The sequence below is a fragment of the Gallinula chloropus genome (genome assembly GCF_964237585.1).
Source record: "Gallinula chloropus genome assembly, chromosome: 15".
Classification (NCBI taxonomy): domain Eukaryota; kingdom Metazoa; phylum Chordata; class Aves; order Gruiformes; family Rallidae; genus Gallinula; species Gallinula chloropus.
This window is the reverse complement of record NC_140100.1, coordinates 2,250,936-2,262,873: the sequence shown is the minus strand read 5'-3', so window position 1 is coordinate 2,262,873 and position 11,938 is coordinate 2,250,936. Positions and strand designations below refer to the sequence as shown.

General features: G+C 44.9%; 1 protein-coding gene across 3 annotated transcripts; it reads left to right on the top strand.

Annotated features, from left to right (window-relative positions):
* Positions 1 to 11,519, top strand: UBE2I (ubiquitin conjugating enzyme E2 I). 3 transcript variants are annotated; one of them, XM_084271222.1, is made up of 7 exons: positions 1 to 88; positions 4,706 to 4,784; positions 5,017 to 5,100; positions 6,433 to 6,505; positions 8,023 to 8,132; positions 8,283 to 8,362; positions 10,870 to 11,519. In XM_084271222.1, the coding sequence occupies exons 2-7, from the start codon at positions 4,719 to 4,721 to the stop codon at positions 10,931 to 10,933; spliced, it is 477 nt and encodes a 158-aa protein (XP_084127348.1). In that variant the 5' UTR covers positions 1 to 88; positions 4,706 to 4,718; the 3' UTR covers positions 10,934 to 11,519. The 3 variants fall into 3 exon arrangements, with proteins under 3 accessions (XP_084127348.1, XP_084127350.1, XP_084127349.1); XM_084271224.1 differs by lacking the exon at positions 1 to 88 and adding an exon at positions 449 to 490; XM_084271223.1 differs by lacking the exon at positions 1 to 88 and adding an exon at positions 3,228 to 3,296.
* Positions 11,520 to 11,938: the final 419 nt, after the last annotated feature.

Here is an 11,938-nt window from a genome sequence, read left to right as displayed (position 1 = left end):
GGGCAGGCGCGGCCTGCTAGACCCGCGCTAGCGCCCAGCGAGGGATCTAGGCCTTTCCGGGGCGCCGGTGACGCTCGCGGTGCCCGAGGTAACGGCTCACCCGGTTTCTCCGCGGGGGCTTGTGGGAGTGAAGGGGCTGACGGAGCTGACCGGGCTCGGGAGAGCCCGGCCGGGATCCCTCCCTGGGCTCCGTGCTCAGGCATTGTTCTGGGCACCCCCGGGTCCTGTGTCGCGGGGGTGCGTAAAGCGTGGCGAACGGATCGCGCTCAGGGTCAGATCGCGCCGGCGCAGCGCGGGGGGGAGGGGGGGGAACGGGACGGGGGACGGGTCGGGCTGAGGGACATACGGCGCGGTCGCGATCTGCACCGAGGAAGAAGGGAGGGAGGGAAACTCCGGACCAGAGACAAAGGGGGGGAGCCGAGTCGGGAACATCCGGGTCATTCGCTGCCGCTTCAATCCGGGACACGCGCGGGTGCTGCGGCCGATCACGGTGAGGCCTGGCCGGGCGAGGGGCCTGGCGCGGCGGGCGGCCGGCCCCGGGGCCCTGGGGAGCGGGGCCTGGGCTGGCGCTGGCCGCCTGCGGCGCGGGGGGCCGGGGCGCGCGGGCCCTCGGCGGCTGCCGCGGCGGCCGCGCGGCTGGGCCCGCCAGCGCGTCGCTGCCCGCCTGAGGCGGGCCCCGCGGCCCGGCCCCGGAGGTCTCGGCGGCCGCGGGCCGAGCTCCCCGAGGAGCGCTGGGCGCCACCGGGCCTGCGCGGGGCCGTCCCCGCCCCGACGAGCGCTTGCCCAGGAGGCAGCGGGCGGGCGCCGGTGCGCCCCTGGGCAGGCCCCGGTCACCGGCCCCGGCCCCTTCGCAGGGCCCCCGAGACCAGCGGCCTGCCGTGGGGCCGGCGGGGCTCGGGCCCGCGGCGGCCGCTCCGGGCCGGGCTCCCTGGTCGCTCGGGCTCGCTGCTGCGCCGCTTCTTTTGTTGTCCTCCGCGCCGCCCCGGTCGCCGTTCGGCTGGTGCCGCCTCCGTGCCGCGGGCGGGAGGCGACTTTCTCTTCCAGCCCCGAGTTAGCGAGCTGCCATTAGCCCGCAGCCCCAAAAGCAAAGTCTGCGTGGTTCTGGGGCGGGCCGCTCCGGCTGGTAACTTCTTCCTGTGTCAGTACGTAACCTGCGAAGTGAAAATGCGAGGGTGGCAGTCCTGGCGGGCTGTTCTCGTGCCTGGGTTTAATAAGAGGTGCGGAGAGGTCTTGAGACCTGGAGAGCGTGTTGCTGAGGCGTTTAAAGCCCTGTCACGGGTCGGAGTTGTGGTGTGATTGTGGCTCCTGCGGCACAGGAGTGCTCCTGACTTCTGTGTTTGGAAGTGGGTTCCCTCCTGGCTCCCATCAGGGGGTGTGGATGGGTGAGACGAGCTGTGCTGGCACGCGGAGTCTGTGCCCACGGTGAGCGTGTTGGTTTTGATGGGGCTTTTTTTCCCAAGCAGGTGATGCTAACTGCAGCAGAGGGATCTGCAGCGTGTGTTTGAAAGGTTCTGTGAATTTTGTGATGAGTCGAGAGCAGTAAAAGGGCCATTTCTGCCTCTTAATGCTGGGGTACGTTTGGGGGTGGTGAGGGGGCAGGATTCAACCAAATGAAATGGGAAGACTGGTCCCACAAGCTTGTGTAGCCCCTGTGAGGTAGGGCTGATTTACTCCTCTGGTGCAAAGATTTGTGTTCTTTCTAGTCGTGTTGTCCATAAATACCCTGGGACTTCAGTTCCATTCATTCACAATACACCTCTCAAGTAGAGAAAACAAATTGTGATACTAAAGAAATAATCCAAGAACCCTAACAACTGGGGTGTTTGGGTGCTGGTTGTGTGGTTTTCTTGGGGGGTGTGTGGTATTTGTGGGGTTTTAGTGGTCGGTTTGGGGTTTTTTTTTAAAGTTTAACTAGTTCAGGTTGTATGTTCTTGCATTTGTGAAGTATTTAAAATGCTTACAAGAGCTAAGCAACATATGCATACCTGGGCAAACTGCTATTCCAAAGGAGAGGAACAGCCCAATCAAGCTAACCATGCACAGAAATGATTGAAAAAGATAAAAGTAGCAATGAGAATATATTTTTATCCTCAGGTTTAATACCTGTTTAGCATCTCACTCCTTCCTGCTGCTACATAATTTCCAAAACCAAAACATGTAGTGAGATGATCAATCTCTTGTTTGTCCTGGAGCACAGCCAAAGCTAAATTCTTCTACTGAAGGGTGGCTGGGGGTATATGTTGGCAGTTTGTTAGTAGACTGGTTTTGAGGGGATGCTTGCCTAACAGGATCTAAAGTTTTGAAGTGGGCTTTCAGTCTTCTTTGTCTCTAATTTGTACTTGGTACACTGAAATTTTGGATGTAGTCAGTCAGGGCTTAACTTAGTCAAGTGCCTCACAGTTTGAAGAGGTATTTATAGTACTAAAGAAAAGCTTTAACTTACGAGGGTGCAGTATAGTGCATAAGCATTTGCAAAAGCAAGCAGGATACAGAGCCTGAAAACTTGGGTTTCTTCAGTTGAGAAGTTACCTGATCAGTGGTGTTCTGTGCAGCATACACTGTTTATGTGTCCTCTGAGAAGTTGGCATTTCCCTGGAGGGGCATCTAATTAGTTGGCTGTTAGCCACAGGAAGCACAATGCATATGTTTGAGAGCATTCTGTAAGATGTTTCTTGGCAGAAAAAGTAGCTGAGTTACTGAGCTATCTAAGAATATTTGGAGGGTTTGTAAGCATAATTAACTGTCTCAAGTTATTATGGAAAGGTTGGTATTATTACTGCCAGCTATTGCAGTGGCCCACCAGGTACTAACAGCACACCTGAAATTCAGCTGTATACAGGGCAGTTCCCTTCACAGCCGTGGCCTTGCAAGGGGTGTGTGTTGTTCTGATCTGACAGGATCTCTTCAGTGGCTCCACATCTCCTCTGCCTGAGCAGACTAGAGCCTGAAGCGGTGTGTACAGGCTGTGCTGCCTGAGTCCTGCAGGTCTGACATAACCAGAACACAGATGTGTGTGTTGGGAATGCTGGGGGAATATGGGGCTGAATAGAGGAGATTTGTGTGTGTGTGTGTGTGTGTGTGTGTGTGTGTGTGTGTGTGTGTGTGTGTGTGTGTGTGTTTACTGAATGTTAATGGTCCCTTTTTAAAAGGCTTTATCTGACAGGAGTTTAATTGCTGGTTTGAAGTTGAAATTACAGATTATGGCCATCCATGCAAAATTGACTTTGAAAAAAGCTAGGAGGAGGGATTTGAAATACCAGCTGTCCTAGGAACTGCAGAAAACTCTTATTAATCTGGTACTTTTAAATAAAGACTTTTAGTTGAGGTGTTTGCACTGCTCAGCCACTTTTGGTGATGTGTAAATGCTTACACTGGGAGCCTGCTGCTTTCTAATCTTCAAAGGACACAGCAGATGAACATATTTATGTAACTTGCATGGAATAGGTCAGTGCTTGGTAAATATTTTTAGTGTGAACATCATGCAGAAGGGCAGAGCATGAACATGTGACAAGTGAAACAAGGATCTTTGTGAGATGCAATTCACATGGTTATAGTAGTGGGCTGCAATACGCTTCCAATTAATCCACGTGTTAATAGAATGTGAATGTTTGTTTTAATAGAGTAGTAATGCTCCTTGCATTAATTCTGTGACCTTGTTGTGTGGAAGAAGTCTCCTCTCCTAGTTGTCCTAAAGGCTTGTTAGCTACATGTGGTGTTGAGAACAAATTGGCCAGACTTCTCCAACTGCAAAGTATCAGCTCTTATTTAAAGTGGGTAGAAGTGCAGTAGTGAGGAGGATTAAAAACCTTTATTGGAGTTTCTTTTGACCATGTAGCTAATGAAACCCTGAGTTTAGATACAGTTTAACAATAAAAAATAAACTCTGGCTTTGGCTGCAGTTCTGGGTGAATGTAGAATCCTCCCCTGAGCTCAAAAGCACCATCCTGTCCTCCTGTTGTGTCTAGAGCTGTCTCCAATGCAGCACTGACCTGTGCTCTGCCTGTTTCTCTGCAGTCTTGCTTTCTGTGTTTGGCTGTTACTGTAGCAGTGAAGGTGCAGAAGGATCATTTGATCTGTACTGGAACTGAAATTCTGCCCTGTGCAGTGAGTGGGTCACAGACTCTCCTTAGCCTAGTCCTGTATTGCTGCCTGTTCTGGAGAACCTGTATAGCAGCATCGCTGCAAAGCCCAGCTGATTCTGTAAGCTCTGTGCCTGTGTTGCTTTGGTGTAGAACACTGGCTTCCAGTGGGAATTTGCTGTTTAAGAACAGCTTTTCTTATTCCTGTTTGCCAGAAAGAGGAGCAGCACAGGTATTTGCCTACAGAATAAAGCCCATCCTTTTGTGTGTAGTAAGGACATAGATACGTGTTTATCAACTGGGCAAGTAGGAAGTCTGAGTGCTTTTCCCCTTGTTTCTGTTGTCATGGCCCTGTCAAAGTTGTTGCTAAGATATGGTGTTCAGATATAACACACAAGGTGGGGAGGGTATTTTGTAGGTCACATCCAGGTTGCTGGGGGAAACTGGATGTGATTCCTGATGTCAACTTCAGCAGGGTGTGCAAAAATGTGTGTCTTGGCTGTAGTAGTGAAAAATCAGAGACCAGAATATTTTCCTGAGTGAGCAGGGCTTGTAAGCAGACAATGTAATGTGTTGTTTACACTGTAACTAGAAGTTGATATTAAAAGCAATTATTTTTGTTTTAGAGGGACTCTGAATATGTCTGGCATAGCTCTTAGCAGACTTGCACAGGAGAGAAAAGCCTGGAGAAAAGATCATCCATTTGTAAGTATGAGAGCTGTCAAGTTCCTGACTCCTCAGTTGTTTTGATACTCTGATGTTTTTTCTTTACCCTGATGTGATGATTTTTTAAAACAAGTTAAATTATTAAAACCAAAAAAAGACTGCTTGAAAGTGTGTAGTGCAAAAAGAAATAAAGTAAAGGTAAAATGTGTTATGAACTGTTCTATGTACATCTTCTGAAGTTCTCACCCTTTGGCTTTTTGCCTTAATTTAGGGATTTGTAGCAGTACCTACAAAAAATCCAGATGGCACAATGAATCTAATGAACTGGGAGTGTGCTATTCCAGGGAAGAAAGGGGTAAGAATGCCTGCTGTCTTAATCTCTCACTTTGGTGAAAAGTAACATAAGCCTGCACCTGCATTGCACTGACAACTGAGAGCATAACTGACCTGTGGCTTGATGGAAGTGCTTGGGTCCTGTTGCTGCTTCAGAGTCCAGGTGGAGTGGGCTGAGAGTGGGTCAGGTACACCACGAGCCTGGTCAGCTGTCAGCACCAATCACCTGAAGAGGTTCAGAGGAGTGTGTAAGAATCCTGCACTGAGCAAACTTGAGATTGTCTTCTGCTTCATGCCAGGGTTTATTGTGACTTCTGTTCTTACTAAGTGTTGGGTTAAGCCCTAAAGCTTGACAATTTAATACTACCAAAAGTTGCTTCTGCTGGTTAAGTGTCAGTACCATTTTTGTCCACAAAATAGTGAGACCTTTCAATCCTGGAGAAGTGCTGTAACACTGTGTTTAGCTTTTTGGAGTTCATGGAAAATAATTCTGTGTTATCAACGTGGAATCTTACTGCTTTTGATTTTATGGAATTTTCTCCATTTGTATTAGGGAAAGAATAGAACTCTCTGACATTGTTTCTTTTTATCTGATTTCATTTGTGCTTCTCTGTCCCTTTCCCTAAAATTCCTTATTTCCAAGTAAGATGACAAGGAAGTATATATTTGAAACAGTTTTTTTGTCTTTTGATAGATGTTTTTCCTTGTTTATGTGACCCTTTTGAGTGTAGCACAGTAACTGCTCTTACCAGTGCTCTTCCTGGCTTCTGGTGGGGATAAAAAGCCACTTACAATTTCTGTTACACAGAAAGATGGCATCTGTGAGACTAGTTGCTGCCAAATGCAGACAGGGTTAATTAGTGAACCTCATAGTAATTGTAGCAGTACTACAGTGCTGTCCCAAGGTTTTGTTCACTTGTGGGTTTCTTAGCCACATCTCATGAGGCAAAATAGGAGCTGATTACATCCTGTGTCCTTTAGGGGTGTATCCACATGCTATCTTTTCAGACTTAATTTAGGTGGGGGTATAGTACCCCCTTTCTCACTGCATGTGTATCATGTAAAACTTTAGAAGTGGTGTTCTCTGTACTGTGGAAACTTTACTTGCTTATGATCCTGACTGTTGCTTGTTCAGCTGCTCTTACTAGCTGTAATGAAGTGGAGAAGCAGGGGTTTCTTTCTTCAGCTCCTTACATTGTTTCAATCTGTGCTGCATTGTAGGGCAGCAGTTTGCTGCTGTGCAGCAGAAGGATGTCTGGTGCTTTGCCTGAGAAACTGAATTCTTTGTAAGTTTTTTTTCCCCAAGTTTGACTCCTCTTTGCTGTGATCTAAACCCTGTGTTAACTTTCTGCAGACACCATGGGAAGGAGGCTTATTTAAACTACGGATGCTTTTCAAGGATGACTACCCTTCTTCACCCCCAAAATGTAAGTAAAATGACTAAAACACAGGTTATTAGAACAATGTTTAGCAAGTCCACAAAGTTCTGTGAATGGCTGTTACTTTCTTACTTTTTTTTTTAAGGGAAGTTGCCTTTTTTTTCCCCCACCCAGTACTTTGCAGTTAGAAAATTGTGATGAAATTGGTTAAGTACTCAATACAACAACACTGGGAGGGGAGGTGGACTGCAGTGTGGGTTTTCTCAAGGTTTGACAAAAACACCACTTGAAGTGTTTGCTGCTTGATCATCACTCTTTAGAAACTAATAGGTAGGCATGGTTAGACCAAATCCCTTTCCATCTCCTTACAGTTGAGTTGTTGTTCTAAGCCAAGAAGGTGGATTGCATGAAACTTTAAAAAAGTTCTATCAACTGTAACCTTTTTATGGAGTTGTTCTGAACCATAGGTCTAGTCTTGTTCTGTGTGCAACAGGCATCTCCAAATACCTGGCTTTCTTGGTGTTTTCTTAATTTTCCTTATCCCATCTTAAACCTACCTGTTTTGGGAATCTGAAAACATCTATTGGCTTGCCTAACTTCTTGGTTCTTGACTTGGCTACTGTTTCAAACCAACATTAGTGATTGACAGCAGTTCACTTCTCATTTCATTTCAGTGTTTGAACTCTGTCAGTTGTCTTGGCTACTCCTTTTGTTCATTACCACCTAAATACATGTGATACAAGGGGAAGGATATCTTTTGACTAGAAAATGTTTAGCATTAATAACTTGAGAAATACCAACTAGCACATCCTGGAGGTGTTAAAGGAACAGTTGTGCCTTAAAAGAAGATGTGTGTGTGGCTGGTAACACTTCTTACCAGTGCAGTTTCTGAGTTCCTACTGAGCTTCATCCAGCAGCTCATAAGCAAGAGTCACTTGTGATGGCAGCTGGATTAGAAAACTGCACTAATGTGTAGATAGTTCCTATATTGCTAAACAAGTGTTCATGATGTTACTCAAGGTGGTGGCTGTTGCATTTAAGTTCTGTAAAGATTAAAGAAGTGCCAGAATATAGATTGTGTGGCAGAAGGGGAGCTGCACAAGCCTACTCCTCCTGTCAGTCTTTCAGCTTAAACTTGGTTCCTCTTGTTGAGTGTCTCTTAATTATACATAAAGGAAAAGTGAAACTGGGAGAATTGCTAGGAACTTGATGTTCTTTGTATGGGACTTCTGCTATTTTAAAGTGAGAAGACATAAGTGAAGGGCAGTGTCTTTCTTTTATGTAGTAGTATGTGAGGCTGTAAAGACAGGATTGGCTTAGAAAGGTCTCTTTATTGCAAAGCTACTGCAAACTGTTTTGTCAGTTTCCATTCCAAAACCAAAAGATCACAGTGGTAGTGTTGCATTGCCTGGATGGATAGCACAGACATCAGGGAGTTCCTGCATTAGGTGTAGGCTGAGCCAAGAAAAAAATCAAGTACTAATAACCTTGGTTTTTTTAACTGATCTAAACTAACTGATGGTAAGCTTAGTGCTGTGTGCAAGTAATCCTCTCTTCTTCCTCAGGTAAATTTGAACCACCATTATTCCACCCAAACGTGTATCCTTCAGGCACAGTGTGCCTCTCCATCTTAGAGGAGGACAAGGACTGGAGGCCAGCAATCACAATTAAACAGGTCATTAATTGTACTTTAGATATATTCTTGGCCCTTTTATTTGCTTTGTTTGCTTATGTGTGTGCTTCTACAGTTGGTCTCTGAGGGGTGTTAAATTGAACATGTCTCAGTAATATGCACACCTGTGTTACTTCTGTTCCTCCTCCACAGATCTTGTTAGGAATACAAGAACTTCTAAATGAACCAAATATTCAAGACCCAGCTCAAGCAGAGGCTTACACAATTTACTGGCAAGTATCTTTACTTATCAGCTTGAAAGCTGTCATACTGCCTACAGCTGTCTGTTACTTACAGTATAACATGGAAATGCTTTCAGGAACAATGTGGGGGATATTCTTACCTTCATGGCAGCATCCTGTGGAGGTGCCTACCTTGTTCTAAACTTGAACAAACCAGTAACTTCACAGTTAATAGGCTGGCAGAACTATTAATAGTATTGTGACAGCAATAAAGCATGAAGACTCCTTCAGCTAGACCATGATTCTCATGCTGTGTTTTGGGAAAAGTAGATCTCCCTGAAGAACAGATTTAGTATAGAAAGCTTTTTGCTTTAGCAGAATGAAGTTTGCATTGGTTAGGAAGGGGGATAAGGGGGATAATTTGTGAGCTAGAAAGTACTTTTTTGTTGTTCTTGTTTAGGCTTAATCTTAACATTTTCCCACTGCTAAAACTGGATGGCTGGCCTTTAATTTTTAGGGGAGCAAACACTTTCAACAAATGCTTTTGGCCCTGACAGCTACTGAAATAACCAAGATGGGAATATAGAATTGCCATTCTGGACAGAAAATCAAGTCTCCAGCAGACTGCCAAGTTTGAAAAATGGTGTTTTGAGCTATGTCAGAAATGTGTGTTATAGGATCTGAGTGAAAAGGGAACATAGGGATGGGTTGTGTGTCTTGTAAAGCTTTACATTAAATCCTCAGCGTTTGGTTTTGGCTTTTTTTAAAGATCTACTGAAGTCTTGATGGGACTGAGTGCATATGGAAGAGATTCAGTGGCCACAGTTGTAGGCAGCACCTTTGGGAACCAGTAGTGATGAGGCAGGCTTCCTCTCCTTTCTTCCTTTTCTTTGTAAAAAGCTGCTCTGAGGGAACATGGGGCAGGAAGAAGATCCTTTTCTGCATGTGTAAATAGTCCGTGTGTTTTGGGTTCTATCAGCTCCCACACACATGTATGTGTGAAAAAAGTAATCTCTTCTGTGGTAAGAGCTTCTAGAAAAGAATTGAGAGGAAACTATTACACCTCTTGTACTTGAAATGTATATAGTCTCCCTTTTATCCTCTTCATGTCTTTAGGACATGTAGGGTACTTCAGGTGGGTTACTGTATTTCTGCAGTCTGAGACTGTATCTCACTGCTTGAGTAACAGGTAGAAGCAGCTCAGCAGAGCAGGACTGTGTATGCACCTGTGACTTGGCATAGATAAGTGCTCTGAAGATGCAGAGTTGTTTAACTAGATGTCTTTTAGTCAAATTGTTAAACTTCAAAACTAGACTTTGTATCCAAAAGAAGAATTCTTGTTCTCAGGACTGTTCTGGTGCTGTTGCTCTGTAACTGGCACTCCTGATGGGGTAACCTCTGCAATAGGCCTGCAGAGTCTACTCTGGCAGGCATGTTTGTGAGGGTGTGAGACTGAACAGCTAGGTTGGGTTCTCATGTAACAATGCAATAACATTTAAAAGACAATTTTATAATTTCTTCAAAAGAAGAAACTAGAGTACTTTCACTCTCTGGTAATTGCTCATTGGATGTGACAAAGATTGGCTTCATTTCTTCTTCCTCCCTTAAACTGTTAGTGTCTGAGAATACAATTTGCTGCTTTTTTTTTAAGCTTTTCATAGCTGAAACTGCCTTTGGCACAAGAGTAATGGTAACAAATTTTTGTTTAGCTCTTGACTGACACTTCTGACAGGTAATATAAACAGGGTGTTGGATGTAGCTGGGTGCTCTACTAAGCTACTGTCATCCTTGGCCCAAGAACAGAATACAAAGAACTTGCTGTTGTGTGTTGAGTCCAAGGCTTGAGGGCTGCTCACAGCTCCTTGCAGGAGTACTTGCTTGTTCAGTCAGTCTGCAGCAAGTGAACGCTGGCCTTAGTGACCTAGTGATCTATGGTGTCATTGAGTTAGTGTTGTTCAGGTGAAGGTTAGGACAGAGCTAGCAGAGAGGCAGGGTCAGCAGAGAGAAAAGTTGAAGATATCACACTGGTTTCATTTTCCTGTTTCTAAAGCACACTGTCCCTCTGTCCCAGAGCTGTACAGATGATGCTTCAAAGCCATAGGAAGCCCACCAGCTGTTAGTGAACTGCCCTCCTCAACCCCTTTGTGCTGCTAGGATGCTGCCATTTCTTGTTAATGCTCTCAGATCTTTACATGGGGAATGGAAATCTGTGCAGATGAGTATGAATGCTTGTGTGTAAGGTAGAGGTGGCCTTGGGAAGGAGCAGGCACAAACCTGTCCATTGAGACTGGCATAGTGTGAAGTCAGTACAGTCATTTTTACATCTGATGACGTTTGGCAAGTAACTAGTTAAATAGCACCATGCTTCCCAACAAAGGAAACCATGAGACCAATGGTCCAGAAAAGCATCTAATGTATTGTAGTGTTCAGTTAATTCCTACTGGTTTTGCCTTCAGCAATGGCTGAAGTTTCATATCAAAGAGAAACAGAAGAATACCAACTCTGAAATGGCTTCTCATTTCTCAAGGTGTAACTGCTCTTTCTCTCTCTCTCTTCAGCCAAAACAGAGTGGAATATGAAAAGAGGGTTCGAGCACAAGCCAAGAAGTTTGCACCATCATAAGCTTCTGTCATGCAGCATCTTAAGGAAGGGATTTATTTGGCAAGAACTTGTTTACAAAACTTTTGCAAAATCTAATGTTGCTCTGTACAATTAATATCCACTTAGGGGAGGGGGTTGTATGTGTGCCATTTTCCATATTCGCAACTTGTATACAGTTCTAAATTTGCTGAATTGCCCCCAGTTTTTTCATACAGGGTCTCTTCCTTCAGTCTTTTGTATTTTTGATTGTTATGTAAAACTTGCTTTTATTTTAATATTGATGTCAGTATTTCAACTGCTGTAAAATTATAAACTTTTATACTTCTATAAATTCACTAGTATCTCTAGTTACTTTGCTATCTGATGCAGGCATGCTTTAAAATGTTAGAACTATATTTAGCCTCTAGCTGGCTGTATGAAAAAAAATCATGCCCTCCTCCCCCTTCCCTCCCTGAATTTGTTTTTCTATCTTTCAGAAACTAGGTTGTTATTGCTTAAGAGCCTCTGAGATCCAAAGTCAGCCAGCATCCTTATTCTGCATCACTTCCTTTGTGTTTATATGGCGTTCTGTCTGTGTTGCTGTTTAGAGTAAATAAACTGTTTATATAAAGGGCTTTGTTTCATTTATCTTCATTGAAATGATTAAAAGGCTGCCATTTAAATGGCTCTGAACACAATTCAGTGCAAGTCCTGTTTTTAAGGCCTGTGATGCTGTACTTACCTTTTGTTTAGATGTTGGATTCCTTTCGTTTCCCTGCCTGGACCCCAAGGTGAATCTGGCTCTTTGTGGTAATTGCAGCTGCTCAGCTTTGATCCCTAAACAGCTTACAGAGCTCTGACTAGGGAGAGACCAACTGCTTCCTCTGTCTGTGGGACCAGCATACAGGTGTGCCCACGTTAACATAAAATAGCAGGAGCATTAGGCTGATACAGACAGTAATAGGAGCTGTCCAAGGACTGCAGGGGATTTTAAATGGTACTTGTTTATCAGAAATACTTCTGTGCCTTCTTAATGTGTATATATAG